The following is a 25,352-nucleotide window of genomic DNA, read 5'->3' on the forward strand; positions in this document are numbered from 1 at the left end:
TTTTCATAATTGCATAATGTGGCAATCACTGGTATAAACAAAAATTCAAGAAAAATGGGGTAATCCCCACTTCGCGTTAAAATATGACTTTATTGTGGTTCCATAAACAGAGATTGCGGAGACAATTGTGTCTAACAGCCCTTTTCTGTGAGATTCATGCTTGATCAGAGGAAGTGACTCTCACGCAAAACAACCGTCTCAGTAATCTCTGGTTATGGAACCACTATAAAGTAATATTTTAGCACAAAGTAGTGAGCACCTGATTTTTCTTACATTTTTCTCAGTCTTTGACTCTTTCATAGTGAGCACCTTTGGGCGTTTTTTAGCTGCTAAATTTAGGCACTGAAACCATTATCGCTAAAGTGTACAGCATGTGACTGGGAGCAGTGCCAGATCCCCGTTTTTCTGCATTTTTTTGGACAATAACTGGAAAACCAGTAATCATGGAACCAGACGAGATTATGCCTTGACTTCCTTGTGCCCGCTACTAATCAGAACATGCCCATACGCAGCAGATATTTCATACCACTTGGTTGACCCTAAATATGGACATCACCATGATGAATCTGGGTACTGCTCAATTTCTTTTGACCATCTCATGTTATGCAGATGGAGAAATCATCAGTGATTAAAACTAATAAAACTAATATATGCCCCCCATCATACCCCAAATGGGACATGTTTAGTATTCTACGCCATTATGTCATCCTCTTCTATGGATGTGGTCTGTATTTACTTATTGACTTTTTTGCCACCTCGGAGCTTTATTGTCAGTTTTAACTCTCGTGAAACATTATTCTATTTTGGGGCAATTATTATTTTTTTGGTGAAGTACGAAGCATAATAGAAAACCATGTAAAAAAAATACTGCATAACAAGGACAAAAGCACCTGCGACACACACAAAGGCTAGAACCAGCCTGTAATATTAAGTAGGCAGGGCACTGTAGAAAATCGAGAATTACACAGTCCAGGGTGTAAAAAACAGAGACGTTTTGTCCTTGTTTGTGCAGATTACATATTCATTGATGTGGTGGGGGTCATGATTAAAATAAAATACAGCCACATTAATGCTCCAAATTGTTTTGCTTTTGCATCAAACAAAGAGAAAGCTTTCTCGCAGTTTTTCACGGCAGGCATAATGGGCATCCAAGCTCTGATTTAGCGCACGTCCTGCCTTCCGCAGCTCCATGTTAAGTTAGAATATCAGCATGGAAGGTCACACAGTGGGAATGACCTTTCACTAATCACTACACATCAGCTACAACAGGCACAGCTCATTACAGAGAAATTCTTCAACTCGCAGCCTTTCAAATAGAGGCAAGCTTTGATTTTTGGAAACGAAAAGATAATTTTATATTTCGGGAGGGGGGGGGGGAAGCGAGGAAAGAAAAATGGACGTTTATTGTGTAATTTTGTTGTCTGGGCTTGCTCTGCCACAAGTCCACTCTGCAAGGTTGAAAATAGATTTTAATCCCATATCGACTCGTTGTCTGTAATTTTGGTCCCTGCCAAAGAAGGTCAGAACATTTTTCTTCCCAGCGTTCACTGCTTTCTGTAAAATGCCTGCGTTGTCACTAAATGGGCTGCCAGGACATTGCAATCTCCATAGAAGTTAAACCGAGGTCCTGTGGTTGCTTTGTCGTCACCATTATTAGAATATGATGCAGCTGCAGGGACTAAAAGCTCTCCTGCCTTTTACAATTGGCTGCTCAGGACAAATGGCGGGTGACTAATGTAGGATAAACTACTTGTTCAACCTCGGAGCAGTTGGTTCAATTTTCCATTTCTAAGAGAGCAAGCGTTTCAATTGGGAATTTAACAGAGGGGTGTCCCTTTTTAACAGAACATCATTAGAGCAAAGGAACTTAAGAGCTGGAGAAAATAGGGCATAATTGGCTAAAATTAAATGCTTTTTTCTCCACTTACCAGCCATTTGCTGAATACCGCTAAATGCACCCAGGTTACTGGAGGAGGTGGCCTGCTGCAGGAGCTGTATGGAAAAGAAGAAGAAATCAAGCAATAAGGCATCCGCAATGAGACAAATTGGCTGCTTGATATGCGTTGTTGCACACAAGGTCTTTTTTTTCCCTTTCTCCCTTTTCATATATTCCATTTCTTAAACAGTTTTTTGCTCTCGGATGGACAGGCTGTCCCCTGGGTCGGAGCTGTAAATCTATATCAGTGTCTAATCTCTGAACAGAAAGGCACACACGAGCTAGAGAGACTCAATGAAATGACTGCTTTCAAAACAATTAATCAATTTAGTCTTTTTAACAGCCAGGTGTTAAATACATTTAAACCGACACAGCGCGACTAATTAAAGCCCTCTATAGCATTGTCGTTACCATAACTCATCGTTAAAGATTAGTCTCATTTTTTTCCCCTCTTTCGGAAATATCTTCTTCTCCTGTAAGAGGCTGAAATCTGAGCTTCATAGGTACATACAGGAATACATCCCTATCATTACCTGTTTTCAAGTTTGAGCCGTGAATACTAAAGAAGAATTAACCAAGATTTGTGCTAATAATCCTGAAGGCCTCTTGAGTTAAAAATTAATTACTCGTTAAATGTCAGTGTGGCAGAAAACTAGTTGCTCTGCATACATGTTATTCCGCTGGTATAATTTTCCATTTGTTCTTATGTGGAGCACTTCATTAATTATGCACAGGTAGAAAGTTCGGGACGTGTTTCTTTGCTACAAGTCATGTGTATGCACAATTCTGGCAGATTACTGTAGTTTTGACTTTGGCAGCTTTGCTTCACGGTGTTATAAAGGAGAGTGCAGGTAACTGTTTCCTTAATACCTTATAATATTAGACTTGTAATAGTATACCACCTATAATAATATTGGTATGGATATCATAGATACAATCAATGCAATCAAAAATCAAAACTTAGTTATTTAAAATATTATATTTTATATTATGATCATAAAAGGAATTACTGGATATTTTTTATTAGAAATTATTTTAAAAAAAATGACATCCCTACCACTGCCACTGAAGATAAACATTGTTGCAATGATTCTGTACCTGGTCTACTCCTACCCACAGGCTGTAGAATGGTTGCAGCTAGGGGCAGAAAAGAACACCCACCCAACCTGCTGAGTGCTGCCGCAAAGTTTATATGCAGAGGCCTTCGGTTCTGTGGACCCCAGAAGGTTGGAGAGAATTTTTTAATATGTTGTTGAAAAGCCCTTTTATAAACCCAAAAAGCATAATAAAAAAGAAGACATTCTAAAACCCCTTCAACCGCATTGCAGAAAAAAACTGTTGATTGTATCAAAATGACAGCGTGCAGGTCAATGAATGACACATCACTGGAATCAGGGTCCTGGCTCCTTCTTCATGTTGCTATCAGATTACATATCAAACACCTCCTGACAGATTCCCTATAAGTCGAGGAGTCATCACTGGAACTGGAGCTAGACTTTTACGTTAATCAGGGCAAAGGTTAAGTTAATTGCCCCCACCCTGGGACACGGCCCCATAAACTGGATTTATATATGAAATAGCATCCAGAGAATTCTAATATAAGTCTTCTGCGGGTTTTGTGCTTTACTGTGTAAGTACTAAACTCTGCCTCCCTTATATGTGGGCACGTGGCGTGTTAAGTGTCTTTTCCGGTTCATCCCTGAATTTGCCCTAATCAAGACGTATGAGCTCGTAACTGCAAGCGCCTGATTCATTTTGGGTTCCACTGAGGTCGTGGTCTCCAGAAAATACAAGTGTACAGCCACAGATAATATTCGCGTTACTTACTGCTAAATATTGTGGTGTAAGTCCTCCGAGTCCAGTAAGGTTCCCCCATGTGGCAGTATTAAGCTGTTGCATTTGTTGTGCTAGCTGTTGCTGTAGACGCCTCTGTTCCTTGTCTTTCTGTGTATCAGCAAATTTCACCACTATTGGTGAAGAACACCCCTAAAATGGGACAGACCACAACAAAATGGATATAACAACTAATACAGTAATGACTTCATGACTGCCACTATGCTGCATACAGGTTAGGTTACTTACTGGCGTCCACATGACAGTGGCAGTGAAGGGTATCTGGTAGCAGAACCTTAGTAAGTGTCTAAACATTGTTCATAAAGTATTAAATGGAGGAGTCAATGAGGCTGTACCCCACTTTGTAGGCACATATTGCATGTATGGTAACTGCAATTGGTAACGCATCAATATGACATCATTTGTGTTGTTACAGCGTCTAAACGACCTATCTTGGATAATATTTTGCCAATTTCCATCTAATGTCAATGCAAATGTCTTGGAAATAATAAAATGGTAATAGGGTATTATTAATTAACTAATATTTAATTATGTCTACAATTATTAGATTAATTAAAAAGACCATGATGATGATCTTCATCGTACAGGCCATAATGGATTCATTTAAAGCGCCTTAAAATAATTCTACCACAAGGCATTAAATGCATATGGCCTCATCATAACCAGTTAAGGTTTGTGGGGTGATGAGACCCTTAAAAAGTGAGTAACAGCGGTTCTCCTGGAGTGTTCCTCCATCAGGGTCCTCAGCTTCCGGTCCCTGAAGAATGCCTTTCCAGACCACAATGCTTCACTGATACATGGATAATGATTGTACCTATCTAAATATAAATATATATCCTGCTGAAAGTCACACGCTACTATTAGGAGGTTGTTGAATATAAATACCACTTGCAGGTTCACAAAATATATTCAAGTAAATATTTCTGATCAGAGACCTGCCACTTGTAAAATAATTTGTTGTTAAAGAATCAATGCGTTTGTGCCAGGGAATGATCTCCTATGAATTATCTATTCTGTAAGCTGCCTGACATAAAGTGCAGTAATTATGGAGCACAATCAGGTATAAAAGAGGTTTATCTTATGGTTTGATAACAGACAGATGGGGCTGTTTTAGAATGAGCAAAAGAAATGATCATAAATACATGAAGCTAAAATACAAAGCAGTTTGCCTTGATATCTTGACTGTAACCTGACATCCTATTTCTCGGAGCTACCTCTCAATTCAATACATAAAAAACAATTTCTTCATTGTATACCCAGCGTATTCATTCTTCACTGTCTGCTCCATATTTCACAAGTTTGTGAGTTTCAAAAGCAGATGCCATTATCAGAATTGTAATGACATGAGAAAGTGTTTTGTTGTTGAATGAAATATGTTCGGGGAGATGAAATGTACAGGAATCATTCCCTGCGTATGCTTTACAGCTTAGAGACGGGGATATTATGCTGTATTTTACCTACGACAGCTTGTGGTTAAAACGCAATGATGATGAAATATAATGAGCTAATTTAAAGGGGGCTGGCTTATGTTCATTCCTCAGGAGGGCACTACTCCTATGCCTATTGGCTTCCTTCTTGCTAAGGGGCAGGGCTCTCCTGATGATTGACAGTTCAGACCTGTTGCATGGCTGCGCCGCTGACAGTCTTACATGCTACAGGAGGAGACAGCTTTTCATCTGCAGCAGTAGCATAGCTACCGGGGGGCAAAGGGGGCGATCGCCCTGGGTCCTGTGCTCTGAGGGGGCCTTCTCGGCGCTACGCCACTGTAACAGTATCGGCGTGCACGGCTCACCAATACAGTTGAATTCTGCAGCAGAGCAGGAAGAATCAATCTTGCTACTCTGCCACCTAGCCGCCCATCATCGGAAGTTCAACTGTATCTGCTGCATGTCGATACAGCTGAGCGCATTGATGAGAGTGAGAGCGTCAAGCTCCCTCTCCCATCATACCCCCCTCAGGATCTGACATCCCTGACACAGACACTGAAAGTGTTCGCGATGATGTCACTACTCGGTGCCTGCGGTCCGGAGATGTGCGGGTGCTCACTGCAGAGGAGGAACCAGGAGGAGAGGTGAGTATTGGATGTATTTATTTTTTTATGAGGGTGCATTATACTATAGAGTCTGCCCATGGGGGGCTGCATTATACTATAGAGTCTGCCTATGAGGTGCTGCATTATACTATATAGAGTCTGCCTATGGGGGATGCACTATACTATAGATTCTGTCTATGGGGGGGCTACATTATACTATAGAGTCTGCCCATGGGGGGCTGCATTATACTATACAGTCTGCATATGGGGGGGGTACATTATACTATAGAGTCTGCATTATACTATAGAGTCTGCCGATGAGGAGTGCATGATACTATTGAGTCTGCCAATGGGGGCTGCATTATACTATAGAGTCTGGCAATGGGTGGTGCATTATACAATACAAAGCCTGCCTATGGGGTGTGCATTATACTATAGAGTCTGCCTATGGGCGGTGCATTATACTATAGAGTCTGCCTACGGGGTGAATTACACTATAGAGTCTGCCTATAGGGGTGCATTATACTATAGAGTCTGCCTACGGGGGCTGCATTTTACTATCACCCCATGTGTGCTGCATGCACCATGTCGCCCCCATGTGTGCAGCACCATGTCACTCCATGTGTGCAGCACCATGTCGCCCCATGTGTGCACCACAATGTCATCCCTTGTGTGCAGCACTATGTCGCCCCATGTGTGCAGCACCATGTCACCACATGTGTGCAGCACCATGTCACACCCCCATAGCCTCTCCATGCCCACCTAAACAGCCCATTGTTAGGGGTCGCGTTCCTGCCTCTGCACAGGGGGAATCTCGAGCCATCTCCACTGCGGTCTCCCATTCTTCTCCTGCCGCAGTGGAGCCTGCTCAGCGGAGGCGTTGGTCCCAGTATCATGCTCAGTCTGACACTGTGCGAAGGGTTACTGCTGTCCTTCCAGCTTCTGCCATTGTAGCCAGTACTGGTCAGCAGCAAGCAGACGTCTTTGGGACTAAGTCCTACTTTTCCCCTTCTGAGCATGCCCAGGGTAAGATCTCTCATTGGAGATCAAGGGTCACATGCTCAGGTACTGCAGCAAATCCTATTGGTCCTCTAGGAAGGTCCTGAAGGTGTTCAATGTCTGTGGCAGCCTCTCATTGGTCCTTCTAGGAAGGTCCTATACTTGCTGCAGCTATAAGAGGTGCGCATGACCGCACGGTCATGCGCTAGTATCTATTTATGTATGAGCTCAAAGCCAGTGTGGTCATGTTTGTATGCAGTCAGGGACCCTGCTGAAATAAGCCCCTAGAATGCTGGCACCTCCGGCGAGGAGTTTCATGTTTGCATTTGACTGCATGACCACCATCTGCTCTACTAAGTAGCTGTGTTCCTCTGTGAGCCAAACAGGGCACAGCATTATCTTTGGTAACAGACTCGGTGAAGTAACAGAGTCTGTTTATACTACTATATTGTACTGCCATATCTAGCAGCAGGTGCTTTCCTGCACGGTGGATCCCAGGTTGCAAACGCACCAACTTCTTTTAATAAATATATATTCAGTGCATTCCGCCAACCCTAACAGTATAATAGCGCAAGGGTCTGGCTAGTCATGGCGGACACACAGCAATCCATGCGGTACATCCAGCAGCTGGAGGGTAGGTTGGCAGCTCTCGAGCGCACAACCTCAGCTCTGGATGTAACCGCAGTTGCTGTTCAGGCTGCTAGCGTGGCTGCAGCAACCATGTCCACTGCCATCCCTGTTCCAACTCTATCTCGCCTCCCGCTGCCAGAAAAATTTTCTGGTGATAGTAAACCTTGTATAGGCTTCATGAGCCAGTGTTCTATACATCTCGAGCTTCTGGCCGCATGTTTCCCCACAGTGCGGGCTAAGGTGGGATTTATTGTGTCTCTCCTGTCGGACAGGGCATTGGAGTGGGCTACGCCGCAGTGGGAGCATGGCGATTATGTGGTGCAGAGTGCTCCGTTGTTCCTGGGCACTCTGAAACAGATCTTTTTAGGACCTCGTGTCAACCATGATACTGCGCTCCAGCTGTTGGCATTGACTCAGGGCTCGTCCTTGGTCAGCCATTTTGCCGTCCACTTTCGCACCCTAGCATCTGAGCTGGAGCGGATAAAGCCCTTATTCCGATATTTTGGAGGGGGCTGGCTGACCACATGAAGGACGCTCTGGCCATTAGGGAGATTCCTGCCACACTGGAGGAGTTAATAACTGTATCCACTCGTATTGACCTCAGTTTTCACGATCGTAGGTTAGAGCAAGCCCAGTGTAGGCAGAGGTTTCGGCTGGCTCCCACCTTTGCCAAACCTTTGGAATCTCCAGTCCTGGTCCCTGAGTCACATGAAGCCATGGTAGGGTCCCGAGCGGGCCCTAAGTCCCGGACCGCTCGTGCACTCCAGGTTTGTCATGTTTGCCATCAGTCAGGACATCTTACCACCAGATGTCCTCAGCGGTCGAGGGAACATCAGCGTCTAGTGGTAGTAGGTGGAGGTACACTAGACACGGCAACGTTTGCCTCCAAGTTGTCCTTTAAGGGGACAATTACTATAAGTTCATTTACCCACTCGGTAGAGCTCTGCGTGGATTCTGGGGCGGAGGGCAATTTTATGTCTTCTGCCTTTGCCCAACGTCACGCAATTCCCCTGGTAATGTTAGCTCAACCAGTAACCGTACGAGTGGTAAATGTGTCGACACTGCCCTCACAGATAACACACCAGACCATCCCTTTTTCTCTGTCCATGTTGCCATCTCATCAGGAAATTATATCTCTGCTCATCATTCCTGAGGGAACTGATGAGGTCCTGTTAGGGATGCCTTGGCTACGGTACCACTCTCCTCATATTGAGTGGTCCACAGGCAGAATTTTGGGATGGGGTGAATCTTGTGGGGGTAGATGTCAGACGGAATGTGTTCAGGTTGCTACTACTGAGGTACCCGCAGATCTATCCTCTCTCCTCAAGCAATATTGGCCCCATGCGGACATGTTCTCCAAAAGAGCTGGGGAGACCCTTCCACCTCACCGCCCCTATGACTGTCCTATTGACCTCTTGCCTGGTGCTGAGCCTCCCCGGGGTCGAGTTTATCCGTTATCTCTCCCGGAGATGGAGGCAATGACACAGTACATCCAGGAAAATCTGGGAAGAGGATTCATTAGGAAGTCAGTGTCACCTGCAGGGGCTGGGTTCTTCTTCGTGCAGAAGAAGAACGGGGAACTACATCCATGCATAGATTACAGGGGTATTAACGCCATCACCATTAAGAATAAGTATCCTCTGCCCCTGATATCTGAGCTCTTTGATAGGCTTTGGGGAGCAAGGGTGTTTACTAAACTAGATCTGCGGGGTGCTTACAACCTGATTCGCATCCGTGAGGGGGACGAATGGAAGACGGCTTTTAACACCAGGGATGGGCACTATGAATATCTAGTGATGCCTTTTGGGCTCTGTAATGCCCCAGCCATTTTCCAAGACTTTGTAAATGATATCTTCCGGGATATGCTCTCCACCTCGGTCGTAGTCTATCTGGATGATATTCTCATCTACTTTCCAGATATTGACTCCCACCGGAGAGATGTTTGCAGAGTCTTCAACCTCTTACGAACTAACTCCCTCTACGCCAAGTTGGAGAAATGTGTGTTTGAGCAGGAGTCTTTACCTTTCCTGGGCTATATCATCTCCGCCCAAGGATTGGCTATGGATCCTGCCAAACTACAGGCTGTGATGGACTGGCAAGAACCCCACTCCCTTAAAGCGGTGCAGCGCTTTATGGGGTTTATTAACTATTATCGCCAGTTCATTCCTCATTTCTCAACTTTGGTTGCTCCCTTGGTAGCCCTCACCAAGAAGGGAGCAAATCCCAAATTGTGGTCTGTGGAGGTCTCCAAGGCTTTCACTTCTATTAAATGTAATTTTGCTAGCGCTCCCATTCTACATCGCCCCGATTTATAATGGAGGTGGATGCCTCTTCTGTTGGTGCTGGAGCAGTCCTCTTCCAAAAGGATGCTCAAGGTCGGAAGCATCCTTGCTTCTTCTTTTCAAAAACCTTCACACCAGTGGAGAGGAATTAGTCCATCGGGGACAGGGAGTTGCTAGCAATGAAGTTAGCCTTCTCAGAGTGGAGACATCTCTTGGAGGGGGCTCGTTTTCCCTTCCAAGTATTCACTGACCACAAGAATTTGGTTTATTTACACACCGACCAGCGGCTAAATTCTCACCAGGCCAGATGGTCCTTGTTCTTCTCTCGGTTCCATTTCACCCTCCATTTTCTTTCCGGGGAGAAGAACATTCGTGCCGATGCTCTCTCGCTCCGTTGTATCATCTGAGGAGGAGGAAGAGGAGCCTCGGCTTATTGTCCCTTCCGAGAGCCTGAGAACTGTGGCCCCGGTTTCGCTAGAGTCTGTGCCTCCAGGCAAGACTTTTGTACCATCCAGTTTGTGTCCACAGGTTCTCTCTTGGGCTCACTCGTCTAGGGTGGGTGGACATTTTGGGACCAAAAGGACATCTGAGCTACTGGCGAGGACATATTGGTGGCCGCATATGGCCCATGATGTCGCAAACTATGTTAGGGCATGTGTCTCCTGCGCCAGGAACAAGTCTCCTCGTCAACGGCCAGCTGGGTTGCTTCATCCCCTGCCGGTGGCAGACAGACCCTGGGAGATGGATTTTGTGGTTGGCTTACCCAAGTTTCGTAGCTGCACCATTATTTGGGTTATCACTGATCATGTTTCCAAAATGGTGCACTTGGTGCCTCTTCCACGGCTACCTTCTGCACGGGCTCTGGCGGCGTTGTTTATCAAACACATATTTCGCCTACATGGTATGCCGGACAAAATTTGCGTCTCCATTCTGGACAGAGCTTTGTCGTCTACTCAGCATTGAGTTGAATCTCTCCTCAGCTTATCATCCCGAGACGAATGGGTTGGTAGAGAGGGCCAACCAGACCTTGGTCACATATCTTTGACATTTTGTCTCAGCCAGGCAGGATGACTGGGCATCCTTGCTACCGTGGGCGGAGTTTGCGCTGAATAACGCCATAGCTGACTCCACCGGACAGACCCCATTCCTCCTAAACTATGGTCAGCATCTGCGGGTACCTGTGCCTATGCCCGTGTCTTCCGCCGACTCCAGGGTGGCAGACTGGGCTGTGGAGGCACGGGACATTTGGGACCGCACTCAGGATGTCATTCAAGCCTCCAAGGAGAGAATGAGGTCCTCCGCCAATGCATATCGATGCACCGCTCCGACCTTTGCTCCTGGCGACTTAGTGTGGCTCTCTGCCCGTAACATCAGGCTGCGAGTTGAGTCCACTAAGTTTGCGCCTCGCTACTTTGGCCCTTTCAAGGTCCTTGAACAGGTTAACCCAGTGGTCTACTGTCTGGCCCTTCTGCCACGTCTGGGTATCACCGACACCTTTCATGTGTCCCTCTCGAAGCCCGTATACATGTCCCAGTTTTCTGAGTCATCTGCCGGGACATCGGGTTCGTCTATGGATGATTATGAGGTGAATGCTATTTTGGGGTGCAAGGTGGTACGTGGCAAAAAAATTTTATTTGGTGGACTGGAAGGGTTATGGTCCTGAGGACAGGTCCTGGGAGCCTGCTGAGAATATTCGGGCTCTGCAGCTCATTGCTGCCTTCGAGCGAGGTCCAAGGGCGGGGGGCTTAGGAGGGGGGGTAATGTTAGGGGTCGAGTTCCTGCCTCTGCACAGGGGGAATCTCGAGCCATCTCCACTGAGGTCTCCCATTCTTCTCCTGCCGCAGTGGAGCCTGCTCAGCGGAGGCGTCGGTCCCAGCGTCATGCTCAGTCTGACACTGTGCGAAGGGTTACAGCTTTTGCCATTGTAGCCAGTACTGGTCAGCAGCAAGCAGACGTCTTTGGGACTAAGTCCTACTTTTCCCCTTCTGAGCATGCCCAGGGTAAGATCTCTCATTGGAGATCAAGGGTCACATGTTCAGGTACTGCAGCAAATCCTATTGGTCCTCTAGGAAGGTCCTGAAGGTGTTCAACGTCTGTGGCAGCCTCTCATTGGTCCTTCTAGGTAGGTCCTGTACTTGCTGCAGCTATAAGAGGTGCGCATGGCAGCACGGCCATGCGCTAGTATCAATTTATGTATGAGCTCAGCGCCAGTGTGGTCATGTTTGCATGCAGTCAGGGACCCGGCTGAAATAAGCCCCTAGAATGCTGGCACCTCCGGCGAGGAGTTTCCTGTGTGTGTATTTAGGAACCCGGCTGAAATAAGCCCCTAGAATGCTGGCACCTCCGGCGAGGAGTTTCATGTTTGCATTTGACTGCATGACCACCATCTGCTTTACTAAGTAGCTGTGTTCCTCTGTGAGCCAAACAGGGCACAGCGTTATCTTTGCTAACAGACTCTGTGAAGTAACAGAGTCTGTTTATACTACTATATTGTACCGCCATATCTAGCAGCAGGTGCTTTCCTGCACAGTGGATCCCGGGTTGCGAACGCACCAACTTCTTCTAATAAATATATATTCGATGCGTTCCGCCAACCCTAACACCCATACACATGAGGAAAAAAAACACAAACTCACCTCGGTCCCATTCCCTGGCACTCTGCTCCTCCACCAAAGGAGTCAGCGGAGGGCGTAGCACAGAGCTGCACAAGGAGATAGCGAGGGTGCAGGCACCGTGTGACCTGTGGACCTCTGATTTCCAGCCCCTCGGCTGTCTTGGACTGCGGGTCGGACTGAGACAGCCTGAGGGCCGGGTGGGTCCCGTGGGCCGCACTTTGCCCAGGCCTGTTCTAAAGTGTTCCAGTGTGCCCTCCTTGCCTAGGACACTGTTAATAGACTGCAATAATGACCTGTAAATTATAGAATTAAAATAAAATTGACACGACCAATTTTCTCTCATCGGTCCAATTATCCTAATCGCACTTTAATGCTTTTTTTTGTATGTGGAGAAAAAAGTTTCTTTCTTCTACATGACAATCGAACCGCACTTGGATGTCATCCAAGTGGGGTTTGATGTTTTCCATGACCCACAGACATGAATGGCTGAGTGCCATCCGATTAGCAGAGGCAACTCGTGCATGCTGCAATTTTTTCCTTGGCGGTCCGAAGAAAAAAAATCAGACATGAGCACAGAAAAACAAGAGGACAAGTGCTATCCGTCAAAACCACAGTTAGCACTTATCCGATTATTACGGTTGTGTGCACAAGCCCTTACTGTGGAAAGAAAAATACTGTCTTCTTCATTACTTCTCACTAAACATTGCTTCCCGTGCTACCTCCTGCCTTCCTGAGGAGGGCGCACTTTGATAAAAATACTGTAGAATGTCGGCGATTGCCCGACATATTCCTGCGCCCGCAGACATTCAGCACAGTGATGGCCAGGGTGCAGGCATGGAGGTGAGCAATGTCAGTCACTGACACCGCTCACCACTCTCTCTGCCTGCGCTCTGGCTGTCGCTCCCTCCCCACACTCAATTGTATTCACATCTGTCAGAAATGAATACAATGGCTGTGGGTGCTGCCTGGGACAGAAGCAGAAGAGCTGTCATCTCCCCTGCTTGGCTGGGCTCTCCAGCAAGACACAGGCCACATCTGGCCTGTGCCTTGTTAAAGAAGACGCACGCAGGGGATGTTGGGTGGCGTGGTGCAGTGATGTCATCGCGCTGTCCCGCATCCACTGCTGCACTTCACACAAGAGCACAAGAGGAGATGGTGGACAGGGAGCTGGATTATGTGAGTATGAGCTTTTCTTTTTTAAATTCTTATATTACTGTGCAGGGGGGTATAAAATGAGGGGCTGTGCAGATGGGGGGATAAAATGAGGGTCAGGGCTGTGTTGAAGGGGGGAATAAAATGATGGGACGAGCTATGCTGATGGGGGAATAGAATAAAGTGAGGGGCTGTGCTGATGGTGGGGAATAAAATAAGGAGCTGTGCAGATGGGGGAATAACATGAGGGGCTGTGCAAAGAAGGTGGAAAAAAATGAGAGGCTGCACATATTGGGGAATAACATGAAGGGCTGTGCAGAGGAGGGGAAAAAATGAGGGGATGTGCAGAGGAGGGGAAATAAAATGAGGGACTGTGCAGAGGAGAGCAAATAAAATGAGGGGCTGTGCAGATGAGGGTGAATAAATAGAGACTGCGCAAATGGGGGGAATAAACTGACAGCTGTGCAGATGGGGGGAATTAGCTGTAGGGCTGTGCAGAGAAGGGTATAAAATGAGGTGCTGTGCAGATGGGGAAATAAACAGAGGGGCTGTACAAATGGGGTGAATGAACAGAGGGGCTGTGAAAATGGAGGAATAAACTGAGGAGCTTTGCAAGGGTGATAAAATGTTGTGCTCTGCAGATAGGGGAAATAAATTGAGAGCTGTGCAGAGGGGAGAATAAAATGAGGGACTGTGCAGGGGGCATAAAATGAGGGGTTGTGCATGGGGGCATGAAATTAGAGACAATGTGGGGGGGCATAAAATGAGGGACGGTGCGGAAGCCATAAAATGAGGGGATGTGAAGGAGACAGCAAAGTATATGAGGAGCTGTGGTGATCATACTGTATATGGGGCTGTGGAGGTCATTATACTGGGTACTGTGGTGACTGGATAAGGGGCTCTGGTGAATATCATTCTGTTTGGGGTATTGTTTGTCAGTGATAATACTGTACAGGGTGTTATGGGGACCATCATACTATACATGAGGGCTGTTTTGTACCTCATGCTATTTATTGGGGTCTGTGGTGGACATCATTCTATATATTGGGGGCTGTGGTGGTGACCATCTACTATATAATTGTCTAAGGGTCACTTCCGTCTGTCTGTCTGTCTTTTTGTCTTTCTGTCATGGATATTCATTGGTCGTGGCCTCTGTCTGTCATGGAAATCCAAGTCGCTGATTGGTCGTGGCAAAACGCCGACGACCATTGCCACGACCAATCAGCGACGGGCACAGTCCGGCGGCAACATGGCCGCTCCTTCCTCCCTGCAGTCAGTGCCCGCTCCATACTCCCCTCCAGTCAGCGCTCACACAGGGTTAATGGCAGCGCTAATGGACCGCGGTGTAACGCACTCCATTAACGAGGCTATTAACCCTGTGTGACCAACTTTTTACTATTGATGCGGCCCATGCAGCATCAATAGTAAAAAGATCTAATGTTAAAAATAATAAATAAAATAAAAAATCGTTATATACTCACCGTCTGTCGGCCCCCGGATCAGGAACAGGCCTTTCCCGCTCCTCGCGACGCCCCGGTGACCGCTCCATGCATTGCGATCTCGCAAGATGATGACGTATCAGTCTCGCGAGACCGGTACATCATCATCTCGCGAGACCTCAATGCACTCTGGAGACCGCAGCACGCAAGGAGCGTCGGTAACTACTTCGCTTGGATCCGGGGGACAACGGAGGGTGAGTATATAACTATTTTTTATTTTTATTCTTTTTTTTAACAGGGATATGATGCCCACATTGCTATATACTACGTGGGCTGTGCCTTGTATTACGTGGGCTGTGCAATATACTACATGGGCTGGGCAATATACTACGCGGGCTGGGCAATATACTACACGGGCTGTGCAATGTAGTACGCGGGCTGTGCAATGTACTGCGTAGGCTGGGCAATATACTACGCGGGCTGGGCAATATACTACGTGGGCTGTGCAATATAGTACGTGGGCTGTGCAATATACTGCGTGGGCTGTGCTATATACTCCGTGGGCTGTGATATATACTCCGTGGACTGTGCTATATACTCCGTGGGCTGTGCTATATACTACGTGGCTGTGCTATATACTATGTGGCTGTGCAATATACTACGTGGCTGTGCTATTTACTACGTGGGCTGTTATATACTACGTGGCTGTGCTATATACTACATGGCCGGCCGCGAACAATCAGCGACAGGTGCAGTCCGGTCTAATCCTGTGTATTCAATGTATTGATCTAAAATCTTCATAAATAAACAACATACATATTCTAGAATACCCGATGCGTTAGAATCGGGCTACCATCTAGTACTATATATTGGGGGTTGTGGTGAATATATCGTAAGGGTGGTTGTGATAACCATCATACTGTTTAGGGAAACAGTGTGAGGAGTGGATACAGTTGAAGAGGGCAGTGTGCTGGGTAGTATGAGGGCATAGTGTGAAAAGGGGCACAGACTGGATATGAAGTGGGGACCAAGTGAAATGGAGGCACGATATGGAGAGGGGTTAGCATGGTGGGAGCACAGTGTGGAGATATAGAAAGTGTCATGGAAAATTAGAGAGGGGACAGCCATTGTATAGGCCCTGGTTCATAAGGGCAGATGGTGTGGCGGTTATAGCCATATAGACAGTGTGGAGGTGATACACCATAGGAGGCTTATTTAGCCTCATAATATGGGCAGATATTTTTTTCAGAGTGCATTTTAATAACACTATTTTTAAGGGTACTGTGTTGGGATGTGCTGCAAAAGACCCGATAAAAGGGAAATCTGCAGAGAACAGCTGTGGATGTGAAAAGTCCTCATAGCATTTAGATGACTCCAAAGAAGATGTAATCTATAAGGTACCTGGATGTAAATGTTTATTTGTGATACTGACTAATTGTCATCAGTAATGTGGTTCCTGTATGGTCTGATGGTGGCTGTTAATAACAACTCTCAGTATCTCCTTACCATTGTTAAGAACATACCGGGAGTTGTAGGTTAATGTGAAACAATTGTTTATGGGGCTGGCTTGATATTACAATTGACTGTTGTACTAAGCTTGGTTCTTGTATTCAAGTACTCTTGGTTCTGGTTATGTATTCATGTATTTATGGTGGCTCAAGTGACATATTCAAGTACTGATGGTGGGTCTGTTAATGCATTCATATACTGATGGTGGATTTAGTGATGCATTCATGTACTAATGGTGGGTCTGGTGACGCAGTTATGCACTGATGGTGGTTATGGTGACGTATTCATGCATTCATGGTTCTGGTGACATTCAAGTACTGATGGTTGTTCTGGTGATGTATTTATTTACTTATGATGTTTCTAGTGGCATATTCATGTACTTTTGATGAATCTGGTGCTCTAATTATGTACTGATGATGATTTTGGCTTCATATTCATGTACAGACGATGGTTTGGCGATGAATATATCAGCACAATGATCATCACTACATGAACAACCATCATTAAAATGTATCATCACCAAAACCAGAATACATAATAAGAACCATCATCCGTTTTGTGTGAGCTATGTTTGTGCATGACAGATGCCCAAACTATCAGATGTATCCCTTTATTTATAATGTTGGTCTGTTTATTTTCCATTAGGGTATTTGCCAAATGTTGAACACCTTAATTGATTAATTGAGTTGATTATAGTTTTGTTTCATCAATTTCCATAACTGTCTTTGGGTTCTACATTTAAAATTTAGGATGCCAGGGATGAATATCACTATTTTTGTTCTGTATTGTGTAAATAGTCTTCACAAAATGATTGATTCTCTAACTTTAAAATTACACTCCCTGTTAAAGGGAACCTGTCAGCAGGATTGAGCATAGTAACCTACACACAGTGTACGGTCAGCACCGTTACACTGATTAAAATAATACCTTGGTTGATGAAATCCATTTTATGGTTTTCTTTAATCTTTATTTTCAGTTTTAATGACATTCTTGTGCCCTAAGGCAGGGTTGGTGTATGTGGTGCTCTGATTATATATTCATAATGCAGACTGCTGACAAGTCACTGATCCCTCAGTGACCTGCCCCTAGTTTGCAGAATGAATACCTAACATACTGAAGAAAGAGACAAAAAACACTTCTGCAGGCTGATGCCAGCCATGGCCCCTGCTCTTCAGTATAATCACAATTAGTGTGGCAACAATACATTGTATTAATGTTATCCAGCTAGGGAAAAAAAACAAATTGCAATAGCAGCTGTCGGTGTCTATAGCTATCATTGATAGCTACTACTGCGCAGATGCAGGCGGTGCCATCTCGGAGGAGGAATTTTTTTTCTTCTCCAGTAAGATGGCGCTGTCGGCACATGTGCAGTAGAAGCTCTTGGTGTCCAGCTGTGATTTGAGAGCTGCTACTGTGCAGGCGGCGCCATCTTGGAGGAGGAATTTTTTTTTCAAGTAAGATGACACTGCTGGAAGTAGCAGTAATCGGATCACAGCTAGACACTGAGAGCTGTTACTGCGCAGATGTGGCAGGCGCCATTTTCAAATAGTTTTTTTCCCCTAGCTGGATAACATCAAGAAAATGTATTATTCCCACACTAAACATGCGATTATGCTGCAGAAGATGTATTTCATCAACCAAGGTATCATTATAATCAGTATAACGGCGCCAATCTGACACTGTGTGTAGGTTACTGTGCACAATCCTGCTGACAGGTTCGCTTTAAGTCACATTCCTAAAGTGCAGTGCTATTTGCTTCATCTGCCTAAGGCACCAAAATACTTTGTCCCTGCCCTGCTATAATGTGACATGATCTATGTGAAGAAATGTCATAGCTCACAAAAATCATTTTGCCTGCCAAAATATTTTTTCTCACATAACATGTATGCTTTTATAGAAGACACAAATATTTGCAGTGGCCAAATATAGCTATTCTGACCTAATTTCTCAAGTGGTTGGATTGTGTGATTTACCGAAGAAGAAATACCTTTCACCTATAAACTAAGCAAACTGAATTAGGTGTCCCGTCTACCTGCAGGCTTATTTTTTTTAAACTATAGTATGGAATTCATTAACTTCATGCACTTATTTATTATGTCCTCTATATAAAAAAGCAAAGGTCCCATAGTTAAAACAGCATGAAATACACAAAATACCAGCAAGGTTAATATCACATAGGGACTTGTACACTTATCTCAGGAAACAAACCTGCCATCAGGATAAATGACAGTCTAAGTACTTCTCAGGCATGCTTTGGACACAAAGCACTTTTAATAGGAAATGGCTAGGCTCCAAGGGGTTACAAGTTCTGTATTAGTCACTGCAATTATCAATACTAATTAGTGCCTCACATTACAAAAATGCCACAAGTAAACACATTTAATTAATTCCCTGTTAGCCAGACTGTGTACTTCCTGATCTCCAATGGATACAAGGCAGAAAGTTCTGGAGACAATAAACCAACATTCTGCATTCATACACAGACTAAATGACTGATTCTACACGTTAAGGGGAAGTACCATTAACAAATTGGATTACCCAAATTCTAAGCCTCGACCTTAAATAGCAAATTAGCACTTGATTTTACAATTCCAAAGTTGCAAACATTTTTTGAAGAAATGTTCTTTGAAATATCCAAATCTTTCCCAGTGGGCCAACGGTGCAATATATTCTGGTGAAGTTCCTATAATCTGGTCCTATTTTAGACTAACAATCAAATTATTCGAGTTTAACAATAATGATCACATAAACATATATTAGGTACACTATCTTAGCAATTGATTTTTCTTTGCATGTGTTTATATTATTTAGTAGCATGGCACCTGAGAGGCATGATCCGCAAATGACTGCCGCTAAATGCACTTTCTTTGTTATTGGCCATACCACATGGTATTCCAAATATAAGAGGCCATCCCCTGAGTTGTACATAGATAATGACTTCAAAATTAGCAAGGGTTTGATCGCTCAAACACCCAACATCACCAATCCATTTATTCTCTTTTGCCTGGTTGGAAATAGCCAAGTACAGCGCTTAGCTATGTCCAGCCGTTCCAAAGACAATGAAATGAGTGGCAGTCGAGCATGCACCCTACCATGACAATGTGTCTCTCAGTGGTCAGGCCCCACCAATCTAAAAGTTATCATCAAATATGGTAAAACCGATTCTTAGCACACTGGATTTGATATAAATTTGGATTTTATTGAATACAAATATTTGAGAGTTCGATTTGCACATATTCAGCTAAATGGATGCTATTTTACTTGATTCTAAGATCTTGGAACGAGTAAATCCTCCAATAAATTCTTATACTAATCTTTCTTTGGCCCTTCCCTTTTCTGTTCAGCTGAAGTCATTCGTCTTCCTTCATCTGATAGTTTCCTGTTTCTTCTTCTCTGGTCTGGTCTTCTGAGTTTGCAGCCACTGCGTAAGTCTCATGAAGTCATGAGGGGTGTGACTTATGTCAATAATGTGTATTGTATCCCAAGATGGGACACAGGTTGCCCCAAGTGACCAAGTGAGGGATAATCAGAAGCAGGGCCTACTGGTAGACCATAAGGGTAGAAAGACCAGACTGGAGAACATGGAAGAGGAGCATCGGCAGTACAGGTATGCCAAGGAGAGGAAACTATAAGAGTTTAGAATTTTTTTATTTCTAACAAAAAATTCTGATTGATAGTCTAACCTAATGATTCCTTGAGTGTTGAATGTTGATCTGCTCTCTTGACAAAGCTAGATATCTCAGACTGTGTGAGTCATAGAGAATACTATAAGATATGTCTATTAAAAGCAAGAATTAACTTACATTTAAATGGTAAAGTGTCATTTTATGTAAAACGTATTTGCAATTTTACATGTATAGATGCTGTCTAAAAAACACAATAAAAAGGGTAAATGGAAAAGTTGAATATAGCTTCTTGCTTTTTTTTTCTAATAACATAATAGTCTTAAGTAATATAAAGTCTGGACAGTTCACTTTTTATTTTATTAGTGTACTTTTCTCTTTTTATGTTAGTTGCTTAGAGACAGTTTTATGCCTGGAAGACAAGCTCGGTGCTTTCTAAACTGGAAATACAGGCTGAAATCACGATTCTTCTAGCTAAGCATAAGGGCTATGAGAGCGTGCATCCAACCACACAATATACATTCTCTGAAGAGAAAGAGGGTGAAGTGAAGGCAATGGAAATGTCTTCAAGTGATTAGCATTGAAGAATGGCATCAGTATATAGCTTGGCAGAATGGCAATTGCATAGTACATGTTCCTACATTGGTGACTTAAATGATCTCACACCTGAGACCTAAAAGTAGAGTCCTTAAAATGGATAAAAAGTTATGTTCTCTAAATGTGTGTATTTTGTGATGATGGATAATTGTGCATTGTATATTATTGCAATCTATTATGTATCTACAGTATTACTGGAGATCTAATTTACCATGAATAAATTATAAGAGATTCTAATGGGTATGAAATTGATCAAAATATACTTTACTACACACCATTGGATTGCACTCGTGGGTCAGTTTCTAACTTAGGCCGGGGTCACACTTCCGAGTGCAATGCGAGAAACTCACGCCTCACTAACCGGCACTGCCGCCGGCACTCGGGACCAGAGTGTGCAGCTGAATACTACGGTCCCGAATGCTTGCAGCAGTGCAAGGTATTGATGCGAGAGGCTTGCGCAAATTTATCGCATTGCACTCGCAAGTGTGACCCCGGCCTTACAGAGAGCCTGTCACTTGACATTAATATGTATATTCTTTACCTTGTGCAAGTGCAACTGTTCTTCTGAATCTGGCATCTTTTTTATTCTTCTTTCCGATGCCTCTGCGTTCCTTAGAAATGGCTCCCTCTTCTCTGTGTATAAATGTAGTCTTTTTAGCAAACTGAGCATGATCTTGAAAAACTCCAATATAGAAGAGTTGAGGACCATGCTCAGTTGGCTAAAATGACTAAATTTATATAGAAGAAAAGAAGAGAGGGCTATATCTCAGGGAAGGAGATTTTCAAGAATAAAAGAAAAAGAACACTGGATTCAAAAGAACAAAAAAATGTCAAGTGACAGGGCCTAAATGCAATATGACGTACATATTCGTCATGGGCACATGTCAATTTATGGCATATGGATTGGTGGGATAAGCTGCAGGAACTCGCCTAATATACACAACCAGATTCTGTAACTGCCAGGATCAGCATTCTCAATGATCCTGGCAGTTTAACACCTTATATGCCACTGCCAATAGTGTATGTAATGGTGTCTAAGTAGATACTTACTATTCACAATCTCTTCCAATTTCCATCACTGCTCTGATTCTCTTCTGGACCACTTGACCCCTTTGCTGACTCACACAACGTCTACAGTGTAGAGCGTTAGCTCCTTTACCAGCATAAGTCTATGATATTCAGAACATGGATCCATAGACTTATGGAAGACTCAGATGACCATATAACTCGGGAGAGAATCGTAACACAATGCTCAGACTGGCCATCAGCTCTCCCGACCTGAATGTGACAGCTGCATAGAAATACATGCTGTCACGCTCTAGCTGGGTTCGCTGATGGCCAGTCCGTCCATTGGCTTGCAGTGATCCTCATCTGAGTTATAGGCGGTCTGACTCTTCCCTTATATTGAGAAAGTGACTTTTGATCCACATAAAAAAACTTGTGCGATGCGGCTAGTCCGATTTGACATCACAACGTTCAGAAGAGGAACACTGGAAACCATTAGACAGCAATCAGTAAGTATTTTAATATGCTGAGACACCATTATAAAAATACATATGAGGAATTACGGAATAAAAACTTTGATGAGACTACTTCTTTAAATGTCCAGAAAGATCATGTAGAGTGTTCCTCAACTCCAGGTCCTCAAGAGCCATCAACAGGTCATGTTTTCAGGATTTCCTTAGTATTGCACAGGTAGTGGAATTAATGCTTGAGCAGGTGATGAAATTATCACCTGTGCAATACTAAGGAAATTCTGAAAACATGACCTGTTGGTGGCTCTTGAGGACTGAAGTTGAGGAACACTGACTGTAGATAGAGCCTGATGCTTTTTACTTAGACTTTTGTTTTCATATTCTTATTATGGATAAGGATCCCCACTGTAGGGCTACAGAGCACTCTGCTTGCCAGAATTGCCCCATAATCTTCTCTTTTCTGGAATGATCAGCTATGTGTATGGTTCTTTGTGTCCCTGCTGAATAATCTGAGCACTTAATGGAACGCATTGTGCTCTTTGTTTTCACTGTCGGCCACTTCTGAAATCACAATGGGACATGGCTATCCTTTTTAGCTCAGACTCCAGAGTGAAAGAAAATCCGTTCCATAGGGAAAAAATGTGTAATAATGCAAATGACAAGGGAACATATCGTTACATTTTTTGGTTAAAACTTTGCTGTAAACGACGCTTTCCTTGTTACTCAAACATACAAATCGAACATTTCTTGCTAAGGTCACTTTGCATTCTACAGCCGTGAAGGCAGGATGCTGGAAGAAACAATTGTGAGCACAAGTTGAAGATTTTCAACCAAAGTTCAAAAGTGCTGCTCGCAAAAAGAAGATAAATTTACGCTGGCAATCTCATTACATCTGAAAAACGGAAAACAATTAAATTATGACATTTTTCATGCACTATGCTTTTCATCTCTCATTTAACAAAGCCACAGATTAATGGGTCACAACATGATGCCATAATGATGATCTAGTACCCAACATGCTCTGGGAGAGACTAGCATTGCAAACAAACATACATAGAAAAGAAGAAAGCAAGAAAAGAAATGCAAGTATTTTGACAGGTTTTGATTTCAAAACACTGCACATAGCATCACAATGTCATAACCAAGAAAATTATTGTACACAAATTACAATATACAGAACACAGTGTACAGGCATGCTGAAATCAACCAGTAACATAAGCTGCAATATTACTGTTTTTTGTGCAAAATTCTGAAAACAACATGACAAAATCACAGACTAAATAGTTTTTGATGTGTATGTAGAAGTTATTCTAATCGTATTAGTGTTATGCTGTTTTGACCCCAATATGACTAATTTCCCTTTTGCCACTAGAGGGCGGTGAATGTAAGTGTAGTAATTATGAGGGTTGAAATTAGACTACAGTATTTTATTATAATGATTACTTCCCCTCTAAAATGTAAAGTGCTGCGGAATATGTTGGCGCTTAAATTATTATTAATAATTCTAAGTAAATAATGTACCTATTTATTCATTTTCAGCTTGGAACATTGATTTTTTTCTGGTGTATGGGGGGATAATTGACAGTACAATGTATTCTGTGTTGTCTGCTTGGCTTATAGAAACCCCAATATCTCCTCCCATCACATACAGCTGTATGGAAGGATCCAAGGAGGCTCTTATAGAGACAGTAATAAGAAAAAAGAGCTCTGTATGGACCAGCGAATATAACTCCGGCCCATCTGAAATAGGAGTTCCTGTGCTAGTGCATATATAGTACTAATCAGTTGACAAACAAGCAAAACACTTGCTTGACAGCTAATTGGATTGATTATGTGGACCCGAAAATCACTGTTGGAAGGAACACATCTCATTGTGTACTAGCTGCACATGGAACAGAGACTGAATGACTGTATTAAAGGGAATCTGTCACCAGGTTTTCCAGAGACCTTGATTTCTATCATATGTCACTTACTGGGAAGCAGTTTTGACAAAATCGCAGTTTTATCAGCAGGAGATTATCATTATACAACTAGTAAATCGGATGCCAGGAAGTCAAGCATATTCCTGAGCTTTGCATAACCCCGCACCACCACTGATTGGCAGGTTTCTGCCTATGCACACTGCACACAGAAAGCTGTCAATCAGTAGTGTGAGTGGGGTTATACTAAGTTCAGCATTCAGCAGAGAAAACAATGATTTTATCAAAATGGCAGCAAGCAGCCCTGTAAGTGATACATGACTGGAATTAGGGTTGCAACTAGCGATGAACGAATATGCTCGGATAAAGTGCTATCCAAGCATGCTCGGGTACTAACCGACTGTCTTCGTAGTTCTCGAATAACATGTTCGAGTCAGCGCGGCTGCATGCCTCACAGCTGGTCGACAGCCACCAGACATGCAGCCACGGGGACGGGAACATATTTTTCGAGTACACTGGAGACAATTGGTTAGCACCCGAGCATGCTTGGATAACATCTTATCTGAGCATGTGCGCTCATCACTAGTATTTACCTCTACATTATGCTGCTTTCTGATGGGGTAGCAAGAACCTGGTGACCGATTCCCTTGGACAATTGCTCAGTGAACATACTTTTAGGTGGCACTTACCCCTCCTTTTGTGGCAGTCCGACTATTGACCGTGATTTACAGACCGGCAGCGAATCTACTGATCCGGACATTCAGGCTCATATATGCCTATGAGGCTGTTAAGTTCTGGTCAGTAGATCTGCGGTCAATCACAGTCTGTTCTCGGACCGTGACAAGCAGCTTTAGAATGAGCAGGCATACTGATGCTACAAACATGCAGGGATTTTACGGCCAATTTTTCATTTTGAATGACATATATTTTCCATAATATTTCATATTTTTACATAGTAACCAGCGGCTCCTTTTTGCTATAAGACTGATTTTTTCCTTTGTGATCATTGAAAGCAGCGCACTTCTTGGAATGTGAGCACTGCCATGGATCTGTCAGAGCATAACCGAATTCCTAGAAAGTGTGATTGATCACGGGCGGTTGTGTTACTAGGTATGGCCTGTGTAGGTTTCATAGATACATCACTGCAGTAAGGTTTGCTTTTCTACCTCCGTGTATTTTGTTCTTCCGCAATGTACAAGCAGAATTCATTGAAAATGCATCTAGAAGAGAATGTGCACTGTGTACACGGCGGCGCTATGCGGCCAGAAAATGATCAGCGTAATCCGTCTT

At 43.8% G+C, this 25,352-nt stretch overlaps 1 protein-coding gene across 50 annotated transcripts in view; it reads right to left on the reverse strand.

The window, feature by feature from the left end:
- Positions 1-25,352, reverse strand: part of CELF2 (CUGBP Elav-like family member 2) — a 671,263-nt gene that overhangs the window by 68,125 nt on the left and 577,786 nt on the right. For all 50 annotated transcript variants that reach the window (XM_069765284.1, XM_069765281.1, XM_069765280.1 and 47 more), the window contains 2 exons: positions 3,764-3,922; positions 1,929-1,992 (listed from right to left, as the gene is read on the reverse strand). In XM_069765284.1, the coding sequence (XP_069621385.1) occupies positions 1,929-1,992; positions 3,764-3,922 (223 nt within the window). The remainder of the gene's footprint in view (positions 1-1,928; positions 1,993-3,763; positions 3,923-25,352) is intronic.

Source organism: Ranitomeya imitator, chromosome 4 (assembly GCF_032444005.1).
Source record: "Ranitomeya imitator isolate aRanImi1 chromosome 4, aRanImi1.pri, whole genome shotgun sequence".
Lineage (NCBI taxonomy): Eukaryota > Metazoa > Chordata > Amphibia > Anura > Dendrobatidae > Ranitomeya > Ranitomeya imitator.